Source organism: Hyperoodon ampullatus, assembly GCF_949752795.1.
Source record: "Hyperoodon ampullatus genome assembly, chromosome: 8".
Lineage (NCBI taxonomy): Eukaryota > Metazoa > Chordata > Mammalia > Artiodactyla > Ziphiidae > Hyperoodon > Hyperoodon ampullatus.
This window is the reverse complement of record NC_136921.1, coordinates 53,832,367-53,851,689: the sequence shown is the minus strand read 5'-3', so window position 1 is coordinate 53,851,689 and position 19,323 is coordinate 53,832,367. Positions and strand designations below refer to the sequence as shown.

The 19,323-nt window shown below is 43.5% G+C and overlaps 1 protein-coding gene across 1 annotated transcript in view; it reads left to right on the top strand.

Moving 5' to 3' along the window:
- Nucleotides 1-1,551: 1,551 nt before the first annotated feature.
- LCT (lactase) overlaps nt 1,552-19,323 on the top strand; it is a gene marked incomplete at both ends in the record, with an annotated part of 53,341 nt that continues 35,569 nt past the window's right edge. The window contains 5 exons of the mRNA XM_079710281.1: nt 1,552-2,191; nt 12,138-12,217; nt 14,857-14,940; nt 16,869-16,971; nt 18,404-18,482. Of these exons, the coding sequence (XP_079566407.1) occupies nt 1,552-2,191; nt 12,138-12,217; nt 14,857-14,940; nt 16,869-16,971; nt 18,404-18,482 (986 nt within the window). The remainder of the gene's footprint in view (nt 2,192-12,137; nt 12,218-14,856; nt 14,941-16,868; nt 16,972-18,403; nt 18,483-19,323) is intronic.

Below are 19,323 nucleotides of genomic sequence, written 5' to 3'. Positions count from 1 at the left end.
TCTGGTATAAACAGAGCTCCAAGCACTATTAAGTGAAGGAAAAAAAACAACAACTGAGGAACGCTACATAAGACATAATTCCATATATATTATATATTTTAAATGTTATACACATGTATGCATTGTATATATGTAATAATAGCTATCATTGAGTTGCATTGTTCTTAATATGCTAATGAATGACCTCATTTAATTCTCACAACCTATCTATCACCATTATACAGATGAGGAAACAGAGGCACAAAGAAATTTAGTAACTTTCGCCAGATGAGATTTAAACACTGGCATTCCGACTCCTGAACAGCCATTAATATGTACAGAGAAAGGAAACTGGAAGGAAGCACAGTGTTGAAAGTGATTACCCTACGAAGGGAAGGGAAGAGGGGAATTAGTAAGTTTTCATACATATTTCTGTATTGTTTGAATCTTTTACAAAATGTGTTCATCATTTACTTACATATTTTTATTTTTATTTTTTTATTTTATTTATTTTTAAGATTTATTATTTATTTATTTATTTTTGGCTGCGTGGGGTCTTAGTTGCGGCCCTTGGGATCTTCACTGAGGCATGCGGGATCTTCCGTTGTGGCACGTGGTGTCTTCATTGCGGCTCCCAGGCTTCTCTCTAGTTGTGGCGTGCAGGTTTTTTCTTTTCTCTAGTTGTGGTGCGCAGGCTCCACGGCACGTGGGCTCTGTAGTTTGTGGCACACGGGCTCTAGACGAGGCGCAAGAGCTCAGTAGTTGTGGCGTGCAGGCTTAGTTGCCCTGTGGCATGTGGGATCATAGTTCCCTGACCAGGGACCAAACCCGTGTCCCCTACCTTGTAAAGTGGATTCTTTACCACTGGACCACCAGGAAGTCCCTACTTTTTTTTTTTTTTTTTTTTACCTGCGTTGGGTCTTTGTTGCTGTGCGCAGGCTTTCTCTACTTGCAGCGAGTGGGGGCTACTGTTCATTGTGGTGTGCAGGCTTCTCATTGCGGTGGCTTCTCTTTTGCGGAGCAAGGGCTCCAGGCGCGGACTTCAGTAGTTGTGTCACGCAGGCTCAGTAGTTGTGGCTCACGGGCTCTAGAGCACAGGCTCAGTAATTGTGGCGCACGGGCTCAGTTCCTCCGCTGCGTGTGGGATCTTCCCGGACCAGGGCTCGCACCCATGTCCCCTGCATTGGCAAGTGGATTCTTAACCACTGCGCCACCAAGGAAGTCCTGCTACATGTTTTTAAAGGAGAAAAAAAGTTTGGTGAGGAACTCACTTTTGTTCTGCTATGTAAATAAGTTTTAAAATAATTTGTAAGTAAGAAAAAATGTGGAGAGCTTTTTTTCTTCAGACACTTTCCAGGTTCCTTGGCATAAATTGTGTGAGAAGTTTGAGGTTTTTGTGTTATCTCTTATAGTTTAAAAATTTTTTGATATTACATAGGTGAATCACATACTGATTTTATAATCCTAGATAACCCAGTTACATATTAAGTGTTTATAGTCACTTAGTATTTTACAACCTCAACTGTAGTTATAAAGTAAGTATTCCACATACTTCCTAACAGTTCCTTGAAGATGGAGCTAGTCTGGCATTTAGTCCTTATTGTCCTCCTAAGTTTTCCTTGTTGGGGGTTAGACTGGGAATCTGATAGAAACTTCATTTCAGCTGCTGGTCCTCTAACCAGCGACTTGCTACACAATCTGAGGGGTCCACTGGGAAACCAGGATTCTCCCTTTGTAACAGGAGACAAAGAAATTTATGTTTGTCGCCAGCCACTGCCCTCTTTCCTGCCAGAGTACTTTAGCAGTGTTCGTGCCATTATGATCACTCACTACAAAGTATTTCTGCCGTGGGCACAGCTACTCCCAGAAGGAACCTCCAAGAACCCAGACAAGGAAACAGTGCAGTGCTACCGGCAACTCCTTGAGGCCCTCAAGAGTGCTCAGCTTCAGCCCCTGGTGGTCCTGCACCACCAGACCCTCCCTGCCAGCACCGTCCAGAGAACTGAGGCCTTTGCTGATCTCTTTGCTGACTATGCCTCCTTCATCTTCCACTCCTTTGGGGACCTAGTTGAGATCTGGTTCACTTTTAGTGACTTGGAGGAAGTGATAATGGAGCTCCCCCACCAGGAATCAAGATCTTCACGTCTCCAGATCCTCACTGATGCCCACAGAAAAGCCTATGAGATTTTCCATGAAAAATATGCTTCTCAAGGTGAGTACACATGACCCAGGTGGCTGACCCACAGGCAGCCTTCATTACCCACCTTTCTCCACCCTCCTTAAAGCAGGACTCAGCATTTCTTTCCACTTACCTCCAATAGTCCCCTTGGGATTTCCCTGGCAGTCCAGTGGTTAAGACTCTGAGCTTCCACTGCAGGGGGTATGGGTTTGATCATCCCTGGTCGGGGAAGTAAGATTCCGCATGCCACAAAGCGCAGCCAAAAAAAAAAAAGTCCCCTCATATCTATTTGTTAGTGAGAAATTAATACCGTACTGAAGATTTCCCGGTGGAAGTAGGTAGGGGTGGTTTACACCGTACAGTGCCCAGCATTCCCTTTGAAAAATATCTTTTGAGCCCCCTTGCCCAATCTTGAGTCTGCACTATCACCGATTATCTTTCTGTCCTTCTTTCTCCAGTCCTGCCTCCCTGACTCTTCCTAAGATTTCCTGAGCCTCCCCTTTTTCTTATGCAAAGCGAGTTACATGTTCTAGTTGAAGCCTACATTCCAGCAGGGGAGACAAATACAAAGATAAAATAATAATATGCTGACAGATAGTGAAAAGAGCATGCTTACAATTGTCCATATTCCTACTTCATGGCTAGTTTAAGGTTCCAATTCAGTAGGCCTGGACAGAATCAGGACATTGATTTTAATAAATTCCCTAGGTGAATCTAGGCTAGGTACACCAAAAAATTGGTACACCAATTTTGAGAACCAATTTTGGATTATATATGCTTTCTGGTTTTTATTATATACTGTATGCATATTTTTATACATAGTATATAATACATCTGCATACTTGTATACCTTTGAAACTTAACATATTTAATGAATATATTCTCATTTTATTAAAAACTCTTTGAAAGCATGATTTTCAGTGATGTTACATGTTCCCATTATATTAATGGATCATAGAGTTTAAAATATTCTTTCATTTTTGTATATAAGTTTATTTAATTTTCACTATTAAAAATTATGTTGGGCTTCCCTGGTGGCACAGTGGTTGAGAGTCCTCCTGCCGATGCAGGGGACACGGGTTCGTGCCCCGGTCCGGGAAGATCCCACATGCCGCGGAGCGGCTAGGCCCGTGAGCCATGGCCGCTGAGCCTGCGCGTCCAGAGCCTGTGCTCCACAACAGGAGAAGCCACAACGGTGAGAGGCCCGCATACCACACACAAAAAAGCAGGATGTTCTAGTTAGCATAAAGTTTATGTTAAATCATGTATAAGTCAGAATGACTTCCCCATATCTCAGTATGTGAAAAATTTCTTCCGTCATTGTGTGAAAAATTTCTTCCGTCATTGGTAATTTGACGGCTGAAAACTACTGTCTCCTTATGTTCTTTATTTGCATGTATTTGCTCATAGAGAGGTTAAACATTTTCTCCATGTTTAAAATAAAAGCAGGACAAGGGAAGAAAGAGTGTGAGTGTGGAAGGGGCTATTTTATATATGATTGTCAAAAAAGCTGTCCTCAGACCACCTTTTGACCCAGCTGGAATGAGGGAGGGAGCGAGCAACCATGGGATCTGGAGGATTACTTGGCCATGGGGTGAGTGCAAAGCCCCTGGCGAGGGAACAGCAAGAAGCCCAGCTATCCATTTCATGAACTGTAGAGGAAGGGAGAAGAAGGAGATGCCAGATTTGAAACTGGATTCTTTGGAAAGCCTATCATGGGGTGAGTGAGAAAATAAATACATGTTTGTTGGCTGTGATTCTACTGAAGAAGCTTTGAGTAAAATGAACTTTGAAAGAAGGCAAGGCTGAACTGGATCATCTGAAATTAAGGAAAATCTGTCTCATTTTTAGAAAATTCTAAATAATAGTTATTTAAATTATAAAACTAGACACGTTTATTAAAATGCTTTACATATTTCATTTTTAATCTCCATCAGATTACTAAAGACTATTTCTTTCTTAAATTCATATTTTCCTTCTTTTCTTCTGCTCATTCCTCCCAGCCTTCATTTCATATTTCATCAACATCACTACATTATGTGCCCCTGATATAATGCAGGACACAAAATAAATTCTCTTCTCAGTCTCTTTACTATTCCAAAAGGTGGTTTTCCTTCTTTTTTTTTTTTTTTTTTTAATTTATTTATTTATTTATTGGCTGTGTTGATTCTTCCTTGCTGCGTGTGGGCTTTTCTCTAGTTGCAGCGAGCAGGGGCTACTCTTTGTTGCAGTGCGTGGGCTTCTCACCACGGTGGCTTTTCTTGTTGCAGAGTGTGGACTCTAGGCGCACAGGCTTCAGTAGTTGCAGCACGTGGGCTCAGTAGTTGTGGCTCACGGGCCTTGTTGCTCCATGGCATGTGGGATCTTCCCGGACCAGGGCTCGAACCCGTGTCCCCTGCATTGGCAGGCGGATTCCCAACCACCGCACCACCAAGGAAGCCCCGGTTTTCCTTCTTCCTTTCTCTCTCTCATTCTCCCCTCCCTTTTTAGTCCAATTAAATAGCTTTTTTGTTCCTTGTAAAATATATTTTTAATATACACAAGAAAAGTTATATAGCATATGTTGGTTAAAAGCAAAATAACTGGGCTTCCCTGGTGGCACAGTGGTTGAGGGTTCGCCTGCCGATGAAGGGGACACGGGTTCGTGCCCCAGTCCGGAAAGATCCCACATGCCGCGGAGCGGCTGGGCCCGTGAGCCATGGCCGCCGAGCCTGTGCGTCCGGAGCCTGTGCTCCGCAATGGGAGAGGCCACAACAGTGAGAGGCCCGCGTACCTCAAAAAAAAAAAAAAAAAAGCAAAATAACTTTTCGAAGGTGTGGATATTGAATAATATCCCCCAAACTGAAAAGGAACTTTGAGACCAAAAAGTGAAGTACACAACTCCATAAAATGCAATTATGGAGTTTATTGTGGGTAACTTACATATGGGTAAGATCGGGTGAACAGCGATCTGGAAGCATTTGCAGCTGCATTCCTCACTGCCAAAAGGGGCACAAGGGAATTTAAAGGGGCCAAAGCTAAAAATGCAATCTGACTATTAAGGGAGAAGCACATTTGCACCAGTGGGACTGGGAATTTTTCCGTCCCCTTGTGGGGGTCTCATGACCATTATTCCTTGAGGACCATTAACCATCTGTGTCAGCTAAAGAGCATTCTTCCAGTTCTTATATCTGATGAACACAAGGGTAAAAGTTGATAGGAAACTTATCTGGCTTGGGTGCATTACTTGTGAGTAGGCTAAAGCTCAGTCACACAGGAAGGGGAGGGGGTAGGACTGTGGGCCTAAGATGGAGCTGACAAAATAGAGTCAGTGTGGTTCAGCCACACAATAACTAATACCCATGGAGTGACCACTCAGTCCAACAATTAAAATATAACAGAATAAAAAAAAAAAAAATAGAATAGTGTGGTGATTTTGTAACACAGAAATATTGAATCACTATGTTGTGCACATGGAACTAACATAGTGTTGTAGGTCAATTATGCTTCAATTTTTTTTTTCTTTTGCGGTACATGGGCCTCTCACTGCTGTGGCCTCTCCCGTTGCGGAGCACAGGCTCCGGACGCGCAGGCTCCGCGGCCATGGCTCACGGGCCTAGCCACTCCGCGGCATGTGGGATCTTCCCGGACAGGGGCACAAACCCGTGTCCCCTGCATCGGCAGGCAGACTCTCAACCACTGCACCACCAGGGAAGCCCTATGCTTCAATTTTTTAAAGAGCAAGAAAATAGCAAAAAATTATATATAATATATAATACATATATATATAATATATCTATTATACCACTTCACATCAACTAGGATGGCTGTAATAAAAAAGATAGACAGGGACTTCCCTGGTGGCACAGTGGTTCAGAATCCGCCTGCCAATGCAGGGGACACGAGTTCGAGCCCTGACCTAGGAAGATCCCACATGCTGGAGAGCAACTAAGCCTGTGTGCCACAACTACTGAGCCTGTGCTCTAGAGCTCAAGAGCCACAAGTACTGAGGCTACATGCCACAACTACTGAAACCCACACACCTAGAGCCCGTGCTCCACACCAAGAGATGCCACCACAATGAGAAGACTGCGCACCGCAACGAAGAGTAGCCTCCACTTGCTGCAACCAGAGAAAGCCCGCGCGCAACAATGAAGACCCAATGCAGCCAAAAATAAATAATAAGTTTATTAAAAAAGAAGACAATAACAAGTGTTGGCAATGATGCTGAGAAATTGGAACACTCATACTTTGCTGGTGGGAATGAATTATGTTGCAACCACTTTGGTTTTTTTGTTTGTTTGTTTGTTTTGTGGTACGCGGGCCTCTCACTGCTGTGGCCTCTCCCGTTGCGGAGCACAGGCTCCGGACGCACAGGCTCAGCGGCCATGGCTCACGGGCCCAGCCCCTCCGTGGCATGAGGGATCTTCCCGGACCGGGGCGCGAACCCGTGTCCCCTGCATCGGCAGGCGGACTCTCAACCACTGCGCCACCAGGGAAGCCTGGTGCAGCCACTTTGGAAATCAGTTTGGCAGTTCCTCAAGTTAAATTTTAGAGTTACCATATGACTCAACAATTCCTCTCCTAGGTATATATCCAAGAGAAATAAAAGCAAATGTCCAGACAAAAACGCATCACAAATATTCATAGCAGTATTATTCATAATAACCAAAAGTGGAAACAACCCTAATGTCCATCAATTGATGGATAAACAAAAAGTGTCATATCAGTACAATGGAGTATTACTCAGCCTTTGAAAGGAATGATGTACTGATTCGTGCTACAACATGATAATCCTTGAAGACATTATGCTAAGTGAAAGCAGCCAGTTTCAAAAGACCACATATTATATGATTTCATTTATATTAAATATCCAGAGCAGACAAATCTATAGAGACACTAAAGTAGAGTAGCTACATCTGGGGCTAGAAGAGAGAATGGGAAGTGACTGCTAATGGTTATATAATTTCTTCTTGGGTTACTAAAATGTTCTGGAATTACTGGAGATGGTTGCACAGCTTTGTAAATGTACTAAAAACTACTGAATATTATACTTAAGCGATTAATTTTATGGTATATGAATTATATCTCAATTTTTTAATGTTAAAAAATTAATTGGAAGGTTGAGGGTTTATAAAACAAAACAAACCATACCACAACTTATGTCTACTTGTATATTCTTCCCTATCTCATCTCCCATTCTCCCCCACCCCATCCCAGGTTACCACTGTGCTAAATATTCCATGCATTTTTATTAGTCTATGGCTTTCCCCTCTTCCCCATTTGGTGTCCGTAATGGAGGTACAAGGTCAAACATTTTAAATAAAAATATTTAATTACAGAAAAAGTGGGATTTTACTAAATATATTGTAGCCCCCCCAAAATTCACCATGTTTAAAAAATATGTTTAAAAATTAAATTCCCATTTACTGCTGATAAGAAAATAAACAATGTGAAATGCAGTTCTGATTTTTTCCTAAGAATTTTTTTTATCAGGGTATGATTTACACACAGTGAAGTGCATAGATCTTAATTTTACAGTTTGATTAGTTTTGACAAACACATATATCCATTTAACCCATACCTTTATCAAGATATAAGACATTAACCAACACCTCCAAAAATCCCATTCCTGATCAATTTTATCCCTTCCTAATCAATCCCTACCCAAGGAACAACCACTGATCTGACTTCTATCAGCGTAGTTATGAATGGAATCATACAGTATGTACTTTTTTGTCTTTTTTCATTCAGCATGTTTGTGAGATTCATTTATTTTGTTGCTGTATTAGTAATTTGCTCCTTGTTTCTTCTAAGTGGTGTTCTATCATGGATGTATCACAATTGAGGGGCATTTGGGCAATTTCCAGTTTTTATCTCCTATAAATAAGTTGCTATGAACGTTCTTGTACAAGTTTTTTTTTTTTTTTTTTTTTTTTTGCGGTACATGGGCCTCTCACTGTTGTGGCCTCTCCCGTTGCGGAGCGCAGGCTCCGGACGTGCAGGCTCGGCGGCCATGGCTCACGGGCCCAGCCGCTCCACAGCATGTGGGATCTTCCCGGACCAGGGCACGAACCCGTGTCCCTTGCATTGGCAGGCGGACTCTCAACCACTGCGCCACCAGGGAAGCCCTTGTACAAGTTTTTGCATGGACATATGTTTTCATTTCTCTTGGATAAATACCTAGGAGTGGAATTGCTGGATTACAGGGGAGAGATGTATTTGACTTTCTAAGAAACTGCCAGTTTCCCAAAGCAATTGTTCCATTTTATGCTCCCACTAGCCGTGTGTGAGAATTTCAGTGGCCTCACATCCTCACCAACATTTGGCATTTTCATCCTTTCTATTTTAGCCATTCTGATGGTATCTCACTGAGATTCCATTACTTTTAAAAAATATATAGTTTCTATCCCAACTGCATGTGTGCTTAAACAATATAGTATTCAATTTTGATTGGTTTGTTTTTGAGCATCATGAAAGAGTATTATACTTTTTGTCGTCCTCTAGGACTTCTTTTTTCTCAAACAAAACTTTTTCAAAAGCTTATTCATATTGTTGAATATAGCTATAGTATCTTCTTTTCACTGCTATCTGATATTCCATTGTGGGACTAAGCCACATTTTATTAATTAATTCTCCTGCTATGTACATCAGCCACCAGAATGGCTACTATTTTTATTTATTTATTTATTTATTTTATTTATTTATTTTTTTGCTGTACGCGGGCCTCTCACTGCCGTGGCCTCTCCCGTTGCAGAGCACAGGCTCCGGACACGCAGGCTCAGTGGCCATGGCTCACGGGCCCAGCCGCTCCGCGGCATGTGGGATCCTCCCGGACCGGGGCACGAACCCGCGTCCCCTGCATTGGCAGGCGGACTCTCAACCACTGCGCCACCAGGGGAACCCCTACTATTTTTAAAAAGCAGAAGATCCCAAGTGTTGGTGAGGATAGAGAGAAATTATAACCCTGTGCATTGCTGGCCAGGATGTAAATGGTGTAGCCACTATGGAAAACTGTGTGGCAGTTCCTCAAGAAATTAAACATAAAATTACCATATGATCTAGCACTTGTGGGTATATACCCAAAAGAATTGAAAGCAGGGACTTGAACAGATATTTTCACACCCATTTTCATAGCAGCATTATTCACAATAGCCAAAAGATGGAAATAATCCAAATGCCCAGACAAGGATGAATGGATAAAGAAAATATGCTAGATACATACAATTGAATATTATTCAGCATTAGAAAGAAATGGAATTCTGACACATGCTACAACATGGATGAACCTTGAAGACATTATGCTAAGTGAAATAAGCCAGACACAAAAGGACAAATATTGTATGATTCCACCTATATGAGGGACCTAGAATGATTAAATTCACAGAGACAGAAAGTAGAATAATGATTACCAGAGGCTGGGAGGAGGGGGAAATGGGGAGATACTGATCATGGACACAGAGCTTCAGCTTGAGATGATGGGATAAGTTTGGGAGGTAGATGGTGGTGACAGTTGCACAATGTGGATGTACTTAAAGCCACTTAAAAAAAATTTTAATGGTAAATTTTATGTTATGTATTTTTACCACAATTCTGCAAAGTTCTTTTCTAATCTTTCTATATGTGTTATTATAAACCTCCTATTGATGTTTTTAATGTGCTACCATGGGAAGGATACAAAAGAAGATTCTTAGCAGAGAGTCAGAGGGAGAGCAGGCAAGTGAACATCCCTCTTACATAAGAGTAGAGTTGCACACAGCACCCTCCTCTTGTACAACACTGGGATACAATCTACAGCAACACTTGTAGTCCCCACCCACCTCTTGAAGCACTGATACTGGCAGTTCAATACTGGCTGTATTACTTTTATTAAAACATTTGGGGCAAAAGTGAAAGGAGCAAACGGAAAGGGACTATTTTTTAATGGACAACGGCAATGGTTTTTGGAGGAACGACTTCCCTTTGTGGTGGAAACAGAATTGAACTTATCCTTAGTGAAATCTAGTAATGCCTGTGAGGGACATGAACTTACACAGTGCTATGCAATGATTTTTCTACATGGCCTTGAAACAGTTAATTCTCAACCCACAGCAAATACTGATTTTGAGTTCTGTAGACAAGAATACCAACTTTTAACCATATCCAGCAAAAATTACAAGATAAATTATCTTAAGCCAGAGCAATTACCCCCCATTTCATTCCCAAGAAAACATGCAAGCTTAGAATGAGAATCTAGTTTTGAGTAATCTGCATTTTACATTATTTTAAGAAGTATAGTTTGTGCTTGCACTGGGAACAGGTTGGGAACCATATCAGGAAGTTTATTTTGTATGATATGAGAATTTCTGGGACTTCAGGTACATTTGTTCACTCTGATTCTAAAAACAGCTTGTAAAGTCAAATAGAAGTGATTTGTGGGTCAATTGTGCTTAGGGATTAACTGTACTCTTGTGTCATGTCATTGATCCAGAGATAATACTAAATTGTACATTTTAAAGTGTTCAGCACAGTCTGAGAACATGTGTTCTATGTGAGCTGATGTGATGATAGACTGAAGCGTGGAATCTGTGGAATATGAAATGGCTCCATTGGGCACAATCACTGAATAACTGGAAAATATCGTTATCTTATCAGAATGAGGACTAAATGTCTCTGAGTGATATTCCCTGCTCAGGGGATTTCAAAGTTTCACTCTGTTTATCAAAATAAGCACTTTGGTAGTTGGCAGCGGTTGTTAATGGTGGTTTCATTGACTGGGGAGATCTTTCTCCTGTATAGAATTTGGATGCAGGAGAGAAGTCAGGCATATAGTCTTATAGTTTAAGTCTCAAACTCTGGTTTCATTCAATTTTTGCTTACTGTTTCCAAAGCACAGGTCTGAGCACCTGCCTATGCACCCAGTCCTAAGCTTGCTGTTTGGAGGGCCTAGAGAAATGTTTTAAGTTTGCTCCTCAAGGAGCACACAATCCAGCAGGAGATAAAGACTTATGCACATCAAAGAGTTAGATGGCACTGCTAACAACTGAGGAATCCCAAGTCCACAGCAGCGTGTCTCGAGTTGTGGTCTGAGCATCACTGCCTCAGAAGCACCCAGGAAGCTTGTTAAAAGGCACTTGCTCCTGGGCCCACCCCAGTTGGCTGACGAGAAGGACATGTGATTCTGATGCACATAAGCTTAAGCACCACTGTTAGGTGATCAAATGTCAAAGCAAGTGGGTACAAGTTGCACAGGTTTATATTTCCTTCATGCGCAGTAAGTGTCGAATGGACATTTGCACAGCAAAAAAGGACAGGTAACAGCAGTCCCCTGAGAACGCCCTGCCTTTCAAAAGTCCCTCCCCACTTGGAACTCTTAGCTGTTTCGGACCAATGGTTCCCAAGCTTTAGTGTGTATCAGAATCACCTGGAGAGCTTGTAAAGCACGCAGAGGCCAAGGCTTATTAGGAACTTAGGATGCAGTTCTCTCCTTTCCGCCTTTTACATTGCTCAGGGTTGGGGGAAGGAACTGCTTTTATTCTTACAAAAGACTTTACAAGTGTCCTGCACTTCACCATCTTGATTTACATGAAACACTCTTTAAAGGGACATTTTTTAAAAAGCTACCTTGTTTTCTAAAATCTTTCAGCTAGGGTAAAATCATGTGAGTGATTTCTTAAGAAATCCTTTTTTTTTTTTTTTTTTGCCGTATGTGAGCCTCTCACTGTTGTGGCCTCTCCCATTGCGGAGCACAGGCCCCAGACGCGCAGGCTCAGCGGCCATGGCTCACGGGCCCAGCCGCTCCGCGGCATGTGGGATCCTCCTGGATCGGGGCACAAACCTGCGTCCCCTGCATCGGCAGGGGGACTCCCAACCACTGCGCCACCAGGAAAGCCCAAGAAATCCTTTTTAAAGTCAGTGAACATGGAATAGAAAGGTCAAGAGGAAATGAGTTCGCCAGGGGCTTCTGGGGTCACAGGCTCCTTCCTCTCTCACCTTCAGCCCTTCCTCTGGTTGGTTTCAGGCCGAAAGCTCTCTGTGGTCCTGCGAGCTCAGGCGGTCTCCGAGCTCCTGCTAGAACCGTCTACGTCTGCACTTGCTCAGGTAATGACAGCCCAAAAAATAGCATCTGTAACTTCTCAGGAAAGTTGCTATTTTAATTTTTAAAAACCAAGAGAAATTTTGTTGGCTTGACATTCTTTTTTTTAATCTATTTTATTGAAGTATAGTTGATTTACAATGTTGTGTTAATTTCTGCTGTACAACAAAGTGATTCAGTTATACATATATATATTCTTTTTCATATTTTTTCCATTATGGTTTATCACAGGATATTGACTATAGTTCCCTGTGCTATACAGTAGGATCTTGTTGTTTATCCATCCTCTGTATAATAGTTTGCTTGACATTCTTACAAATGCCTCTTATGAGTGTTATGCATTCTCTAGATTCATAATTACTTTAAAACAAAATCTTATTTGTTGTAGCCCCAGCTCTCACTTGGTCAAGTGTCAGCTTTTGCCTGCACAAAGAAATCAAATGCCTCTGCTCTTGCTCTTTTTATTAAAAGAGCTTCTTAGAAGAGAGGTCAGTTTTTTTAGCAAAACAGATACTAGGGTAAATTTTTTTTTTAAATAATGTCCCCCTAGAGTGCCCATCCTGGTTTTTACCCCCTCTAAATACAACTTTTAAATATAATTTTAATAGGAAAAGTTAAAACATCTGAGAATTTAACAGCTTTGGCCCTTGTAATGTTGGCTGCTGGGCAGTATGGAACGCCCTCAGAGAAAACAACTGATTTCTGTAGTTGTGCAGCACTGGTGTCTGTGCTATGATGGAGGCCCTATATGCCAAGGTCCAATTTCAGATTTACCAGCTCAGGGATTTAAAAACCAGACATGATAAGGTTCTGAAATGCCCAGGTCCAAGACTGATTGTATGGCCATATTACCATCTAAATTCTTTTACAAGGGGAGATAATTGTTATCAGTTACGAGCTCAGGAGACCAAAGTGCTGATTGGAAAGTGTTTGTCAAGCAGCAGTCTTTGGTCTCTCTGCCCCCACTCCTGCCACACGTCTGGGCCGCCTTCCGAAAGCACAATTTTGTTCATTTCCCTACTGAGAAGCTACACTCCCCTGAATTGGTGAAATTCCTCAGGGCCTTCCAGAATATGGCTCACTCAGGCCCTCTTGCTCTCTCTCTGGCCTCACCTTTTCGTCCCAGTGTGTATGCTATTTTTCCTGCCGGCTCTCCTGCATTCCCTACCTCAAGTCCTATCCTCCTGGCCTTCCTCAAATCTCTTCCAACAAAATTCTATCTATTTTTAACATGTGTGGATGTGCCCTCCATCAGGAGGCCTCTGTTAATAATACTCCCTCACTCAACCTGATGTGATCTCTCCCCACTTGGAACCCTTAGCCATTTGTTTAGATCAGCGGTTCCCAAGCTTTGGTGTGTACCAGAATCACCTGGAGAGCTAGTAAAGAACACAGAGGCCAAGGCTTAATGTGGAGGGATGCCGTGGGCCTTCATAGGCTTCCCAAGTTCCCAGGTGAGTCTAATCCCCACCAAGATTTGAGGACCACTGATGTGGATTTTTCATATAGCACTTAGAACTTTCTGCCTGTTCTTCATGTAGTCAGTGCATCTATTAACACTCTGTATCAAGTTGTAAGCATCTGTGGATCTCACTCATCTTTAAACCCAGCACAGTGACTTTCAAGAGTATGAACTCAATGATCATGTGCTATATGGAATTGACAACAAAACAAGCGCTGATAGGGCAGAGGGGAGGGTTCGAGTGGAGCTCACCAGCGGGGAGGAAGCCTGTGGAATGTTGAGTAAACACCAATGATAACTTGACTGGGAAAGCCATAGGGAGCCAGAGGAGAGTCAGTTATCAAATGTCACAGTGCACTGGGTTGTCAGCAGATGCCATTATTGACGGTCTTTGTCCCAAAGGAAGAGAAGGGGAGAAGACAGGCAATGATCTGGTCATGGCCAGGATAGAAATGGCTCGCTGAAAAGGGTAGGGAGGGGATCACCGTGGTATCTGCATGTATTTAGACTCTGAATATGTAGTTCTTAAAGTATATGCAGGCCAGAGACAGGGCAGAGGTGTATGTCCTTAATTGGAGAACAGACGGGGGTGTCCATGGACCATGAGAGTTCTGTTCTCCAATAATAATGTGGACCAGGCTAGGGCCAACTGGGGTGGACTTTAAACTGTGGCCTGAACATAGCCAGTGACTATAGCCTACAATTAAAACCCCAAACCCCAGTAGGGCCTGCCGAAATTACTAAGGGGTCTGTGGGTGGGTGAGGGCTGCACCGCCTCCATCCTGAAAAGTGGAAGGCCATGAGGAGGGTGCTGCTCAGGGCAGCTCTGGCCTCTGACTCCCTTCCTTTGTGCTTATCCACTTGGTGGAAACCCACCCTTTCTGGCGTATGGTGCTTCTTTCATTCACTCACTCATTCAATTGTGCGCATTTATTGAGAGCTTCCTGTGTGCCAGGCACTTTGCTGAGTGCACACGTGATGTATTCCCCACAACAAGTAGGCACACCCCACACACATTCTCAGTTTGTCCCCAGCTTTTCCTCATCCTGCTTTTCCCTTGGAAAATCCCACTTTGGAGTATTCCATTTAGTAATAAGGGGAGAAACAAAAAAAGAATACTTCTGAGCAGTTCTTTGTCTTGAAATTCCTTGTGCTCTGATGATCCTATTTACTTATTTCCAGGATGCAGTTGACTTCCTCTCTCTTGATTTATCTTATGAATGCCAAAGTGAAGCAGATTTCCGGCAGAAGCTGAGTCAGTTGCAGGTAATTTGAGCTATTTTCCATATTGATGATGAATGGCAAAGTTTCCTGAGAGCATATTAGACATTTAATGCTTCAGCTGATGTGTAAACTGAACTTCCTCCAAGAGTCCATATACTTGCAGGGAATTCCCCAGCGGTCCAGTGGTTGGGACTCTGTGCTTTCATCACTGCCAAGGGCCCGAGTTCAATCCCTGGTCAGGGAACTAAGATCCCACAAGCTTCTCGGTGCAGCCAAAAATAAGTAAACAAATAAAAGAGTCCAAATACTTGCAGAGTTGCATCTGGGGTGATTCCTATAGAGAACATCTGGATGTTAGATAGTCTTCCCTGGAAAGGATAATGAGGGTTGGCTTGTTAAGGTAAATATTTACATGGATCCTCTGCTCTCTTGTGTAGAAAGCTACTGAGAATCCAAATTCCAGTGTTCATTCTGAGATTAAAACAGACATTTCATGGATGTGGTCATGTAAATATTTATCCTGACAAGCCAACCCTCACTATCCCTCCACTCTCCTCAGAGCACCTGCACCACCTCTGTGAGCCTCAGCTGCTGCTCCCCACTGGCACACAGGTGTCTTTGGGCCTGAGGACCCACAGCACATCCACAGGTCCTGAATTCTGCAGGAGGTACATGTAGGGGTCCCACGTTCCCTTCTCAGAAGAGGCTTTGCTCACCAGAGGCTTCCCCACTCAGCAGAGGGCTCCTGCAGCTCTCCAGTCCTATGATACCACAGGCTGCCTCACTGCATATGGATCTTCCAGAAAGGGGAAAACCCTCGGTTCCCTTAGGAGTTTGGCTTTCCGCACTGACCTGGCCCAGGGAAAGAACAAGACTACGTGGGTCACAGCTCCACTAACTGGTTCTGAGCGACTTACTTAGTTTGTCAGAGATTAAGGCTTGAGGCTCATTTTTTTTTTTTTTTTTTGCGATATGCGGGCCTCTCACTGTTGTGGCCTCTCCCGTTGCGGAGCACAGGCTCTGGACGTGCAGGCTCAGCGGCCATGGCTCACGGGCCCAGTCGCTCCGCGGCATGTGGGATCTTCCCGGACTGGGGCACGAACCCCTGTCCCCTGCATCGGCAGGCGGACTCTCAACCACTGCGCCACCAGGGAAGCCCTTGAGGCTCATTTTTACTGGCTGCTCTGAGAAAATAAAGAACCCGCCTGGCTTCTTTTTAAGTAGTTGCTATTGGTATTTCTCAGTGGCTGTTAACTACTCAGAGGAGGAAAACTTAGTGTGGGAAAAATGACAAAACCCAACTTCCCCCAAAAAAGGTAACCTAAAGTGAGGTCAAACAACATGTCAGCCTAAAGATGTTTCTTTTGACACTGAACTGGCTAGAAATGGGAGAGAAATTACACCTGCTCCAATTTTAATGAAGATAGCTTCATTTAAATTTCTTTATGGAGTATGTCAAATATATCCAAAGATAGAAAGAAAAGTAAAATGAAGCCATCCCCAGCTTCAAAAGCTATCAACTGGTGGCTGATCTTGTTTCATCTATACCCTACCTTCCCCCTCTCAAACCAGATTGTTTTGAAGCAAACCCTAGACATCCATAAACATCATGACGGTGGCACCTGATTGAGCTTCTTGTAGCAGCACAGGCCCCTGACGTGAGCAGACTGCCTTGTTCCTGGTCCTAACACAGTGACTGGTTCTAGGAGGTACCTTGTAGCCTGAGGTGATGACAGAAATTAACCTGTCTCTTTGGTGAGGGTCAGTGTAGAGAATGGTCTATGTTATTGAAAAGTGTCGATTTTTCTCCCTCAAATCTAGAGTCGGCTCTCTTTATTAACTGAGATGGCTAGCGGTCACTTCCAAAACCAAATTGAGCGTCGTGACTTCTCATCTTTAAAATCTGTCCCTGTTAACAAAAAACTTACTCGAGGCAGCTTCAGTTCACTTGCTGTCCTATATCATTTCAGACTATTGAGCCAAAAGTGAAAGTTTTCATCTTCAATCTGAAACTCCAGGACTGCCTCTCCATGAGGAAGAACCCAGCTGATCTGTTCTTCAGCCTTCTCACAGGTGAGTGGACCATTACTGGAGATGTTTGGAGTGATATTTGGTGCACTGGCTTGTGGGGTAGCTATTTTAAAAGTCTGGGGTTCCAATGGGAGGAGCGACCAGAGGAGGGGTGGTCTGAGAGCCCACCCCAGATAGGTTTAGTGTCCCTTGTCTTCTTGTTGTTGGTCTTGATCCCTTAGCTCCCACTGACCCAAGAAAGGAGAGAGGTTCTGTACGAGGAAGGTAAGGATGCCTTGGTCTCATGGAAATAAAGACCATCAGGCCTCAGATGTCAGGTGTAAGCATGGCAACTGCCCTGTGTCCATCTGTCCACTTCCATTACCCCTCCCTCTAAGGTCTCTCATCTCTGTCCCCCTTGGCAGGGCTGCCTCTCTCCCCTCAGCCACCTTACTTTTGTTCATTTCCCCATTACCTAATCAAAATCTTCAGATATAGGACCCACAGCTCATGGAGCATCTCCTTGGTGTCTCTTAGTTCAAATTCTTGAGAGTGAATCTGATGGGTGGGCCATGCATCAGAAGATTGCTCCTGGGACTTCCCTGGTGGTCAAGTGGTTAAGTCTCTGTGCTACCACTGCAGGGGGCACGGGTTCCATCCCTGGTTGGGGAACTAAGATCCCATATGCCACATGGTGTGGCTAAAAAAAGAAGAAGAAGAAGAAGAAGATTGCTCCTGGTCCAATCAGGCCAAGGGAAAGTAGGAGGTCCACTAAGGCCTCCGGCGCTGAGGACCACTAGACACTCTGCAGGAGGGGCCAAGGAGCATGCTCCTGCATGCCTGGATATCCAGTTCAGTCTCCCTGTAAGGTCAGAATATGGGAGAAGTTGGTAGTGCCCTTTCTACCACCTGTAACCTGTGCTGAGCTGGCTTCACAGACCTCTTGAACTGCATCCATGGATACCACTTAATAACTCTTGCCCTAACTCATCTTTGATGGTATGATTTCCGTTCTTAAATCCCATCACTCTCTAAATGGTTAAAATGGTCAATTTTATGTTTATGTATAGTTTCTTACAAAAAAAAAAAAATTCCGCCCCCTTCTGATATTTGAGTTTTGAGTCAGTTGTTCTCCGTGTTTGGTCTCCAGACAAGCAGCATTAGCATCACTTGGGAACTTGTTAGACATTCACATTCTAGAGCCCACCTCAGATCAGAAACTGTGATCAGAAACAGATCAGAAATTTTGGAGTGGGCCCAGCAATCTGTGTTGAACAAGCTCTGCAGGTGATGCTGATGCACCTGGAAGTTTGAGAACCACTGTTCTGTCACTTTTGACTTCTATAAATCTTTAGCCTGTGGAATTTTCCAGAGGGGTTTGGAGCCATTGCTTGGGGTTTGGGTGTGGTGTATAAGTGAGGAAAACTGTTGATAGTAGTCATGCATATTGTTGGTTGGGCTTCAGGTGGAGTGAATCAAACGTCTTCTCTTACAGCCATAAGTGAAGAACAAGTGCTCACCATTGGGTTTGATCTTAGTACATTCCTGAGCTGTTCATCAAGTTCCAAGAAAAGGTAATGTTAGATTTCCTGTTGGACTATCAATAACTGATATTTGCAGAATACTCTGTTGTTCTTTCACATGTGTAAACACAGGGGACTGTTGTCATCTGCCTCTTGGACCAGTGAGTCCTTCATGGCCATTCTAGAGACAAGAGATGAAGGCTCAGAGGGGAAAGCAGGGAGCAGTGTCTCTGGCCACCACACGGTTCTCCTCTAGTTCACCCAAGTGCACACAACTAGCAGAGCTGGTGTTTAAACCCCTGCCTTCTAGTTTAGATCTTGTTGGAGGCATTGTGAGGTTGTGGACGAGCAGGCTGGGTTAATGATAGATCTGCCCATCCCTGAAGTTATGTGATCTGAGTAAGTAAGGTGAGTTCTCTGCACCATTTCCTCACACAAAATGTGAAACATCTTACCCGTGAGGAGATGGCATAGATAGGAAAGCCAGCTGTGCAGCGAGGCAGAAGCCTAACTCAGCAGTTTCTCAGGACAAAGGTTTTAAATTATTGTGGGATTGCAAATAATTTCTTAGCACATGACTAAAGTACCAAAATTTGTAAGTGACATACTGAAAAAAATTAGAGTAGATTTGAGGTTATCTCCATAATTATATCATTCTCATGCACTTATATTCCAATGCGCTTCTCGAGAAAAGTTTGGTGTGGAAGACAGTGCAGGGAACTTCCCAGAACCCTCAGCTCTCCATGGGGGTATGTTACACACCTGAGCATCATGTACCGTGCGTCAAGGAAGGACCAAGGCCCGGAGGCAATCATTGGCTTCCCAGACCTTCAGCTAGAGCTCACCTCAGACATTTCTAGCACAGCTCTGTCCAAGATCATAAACTTCAGTT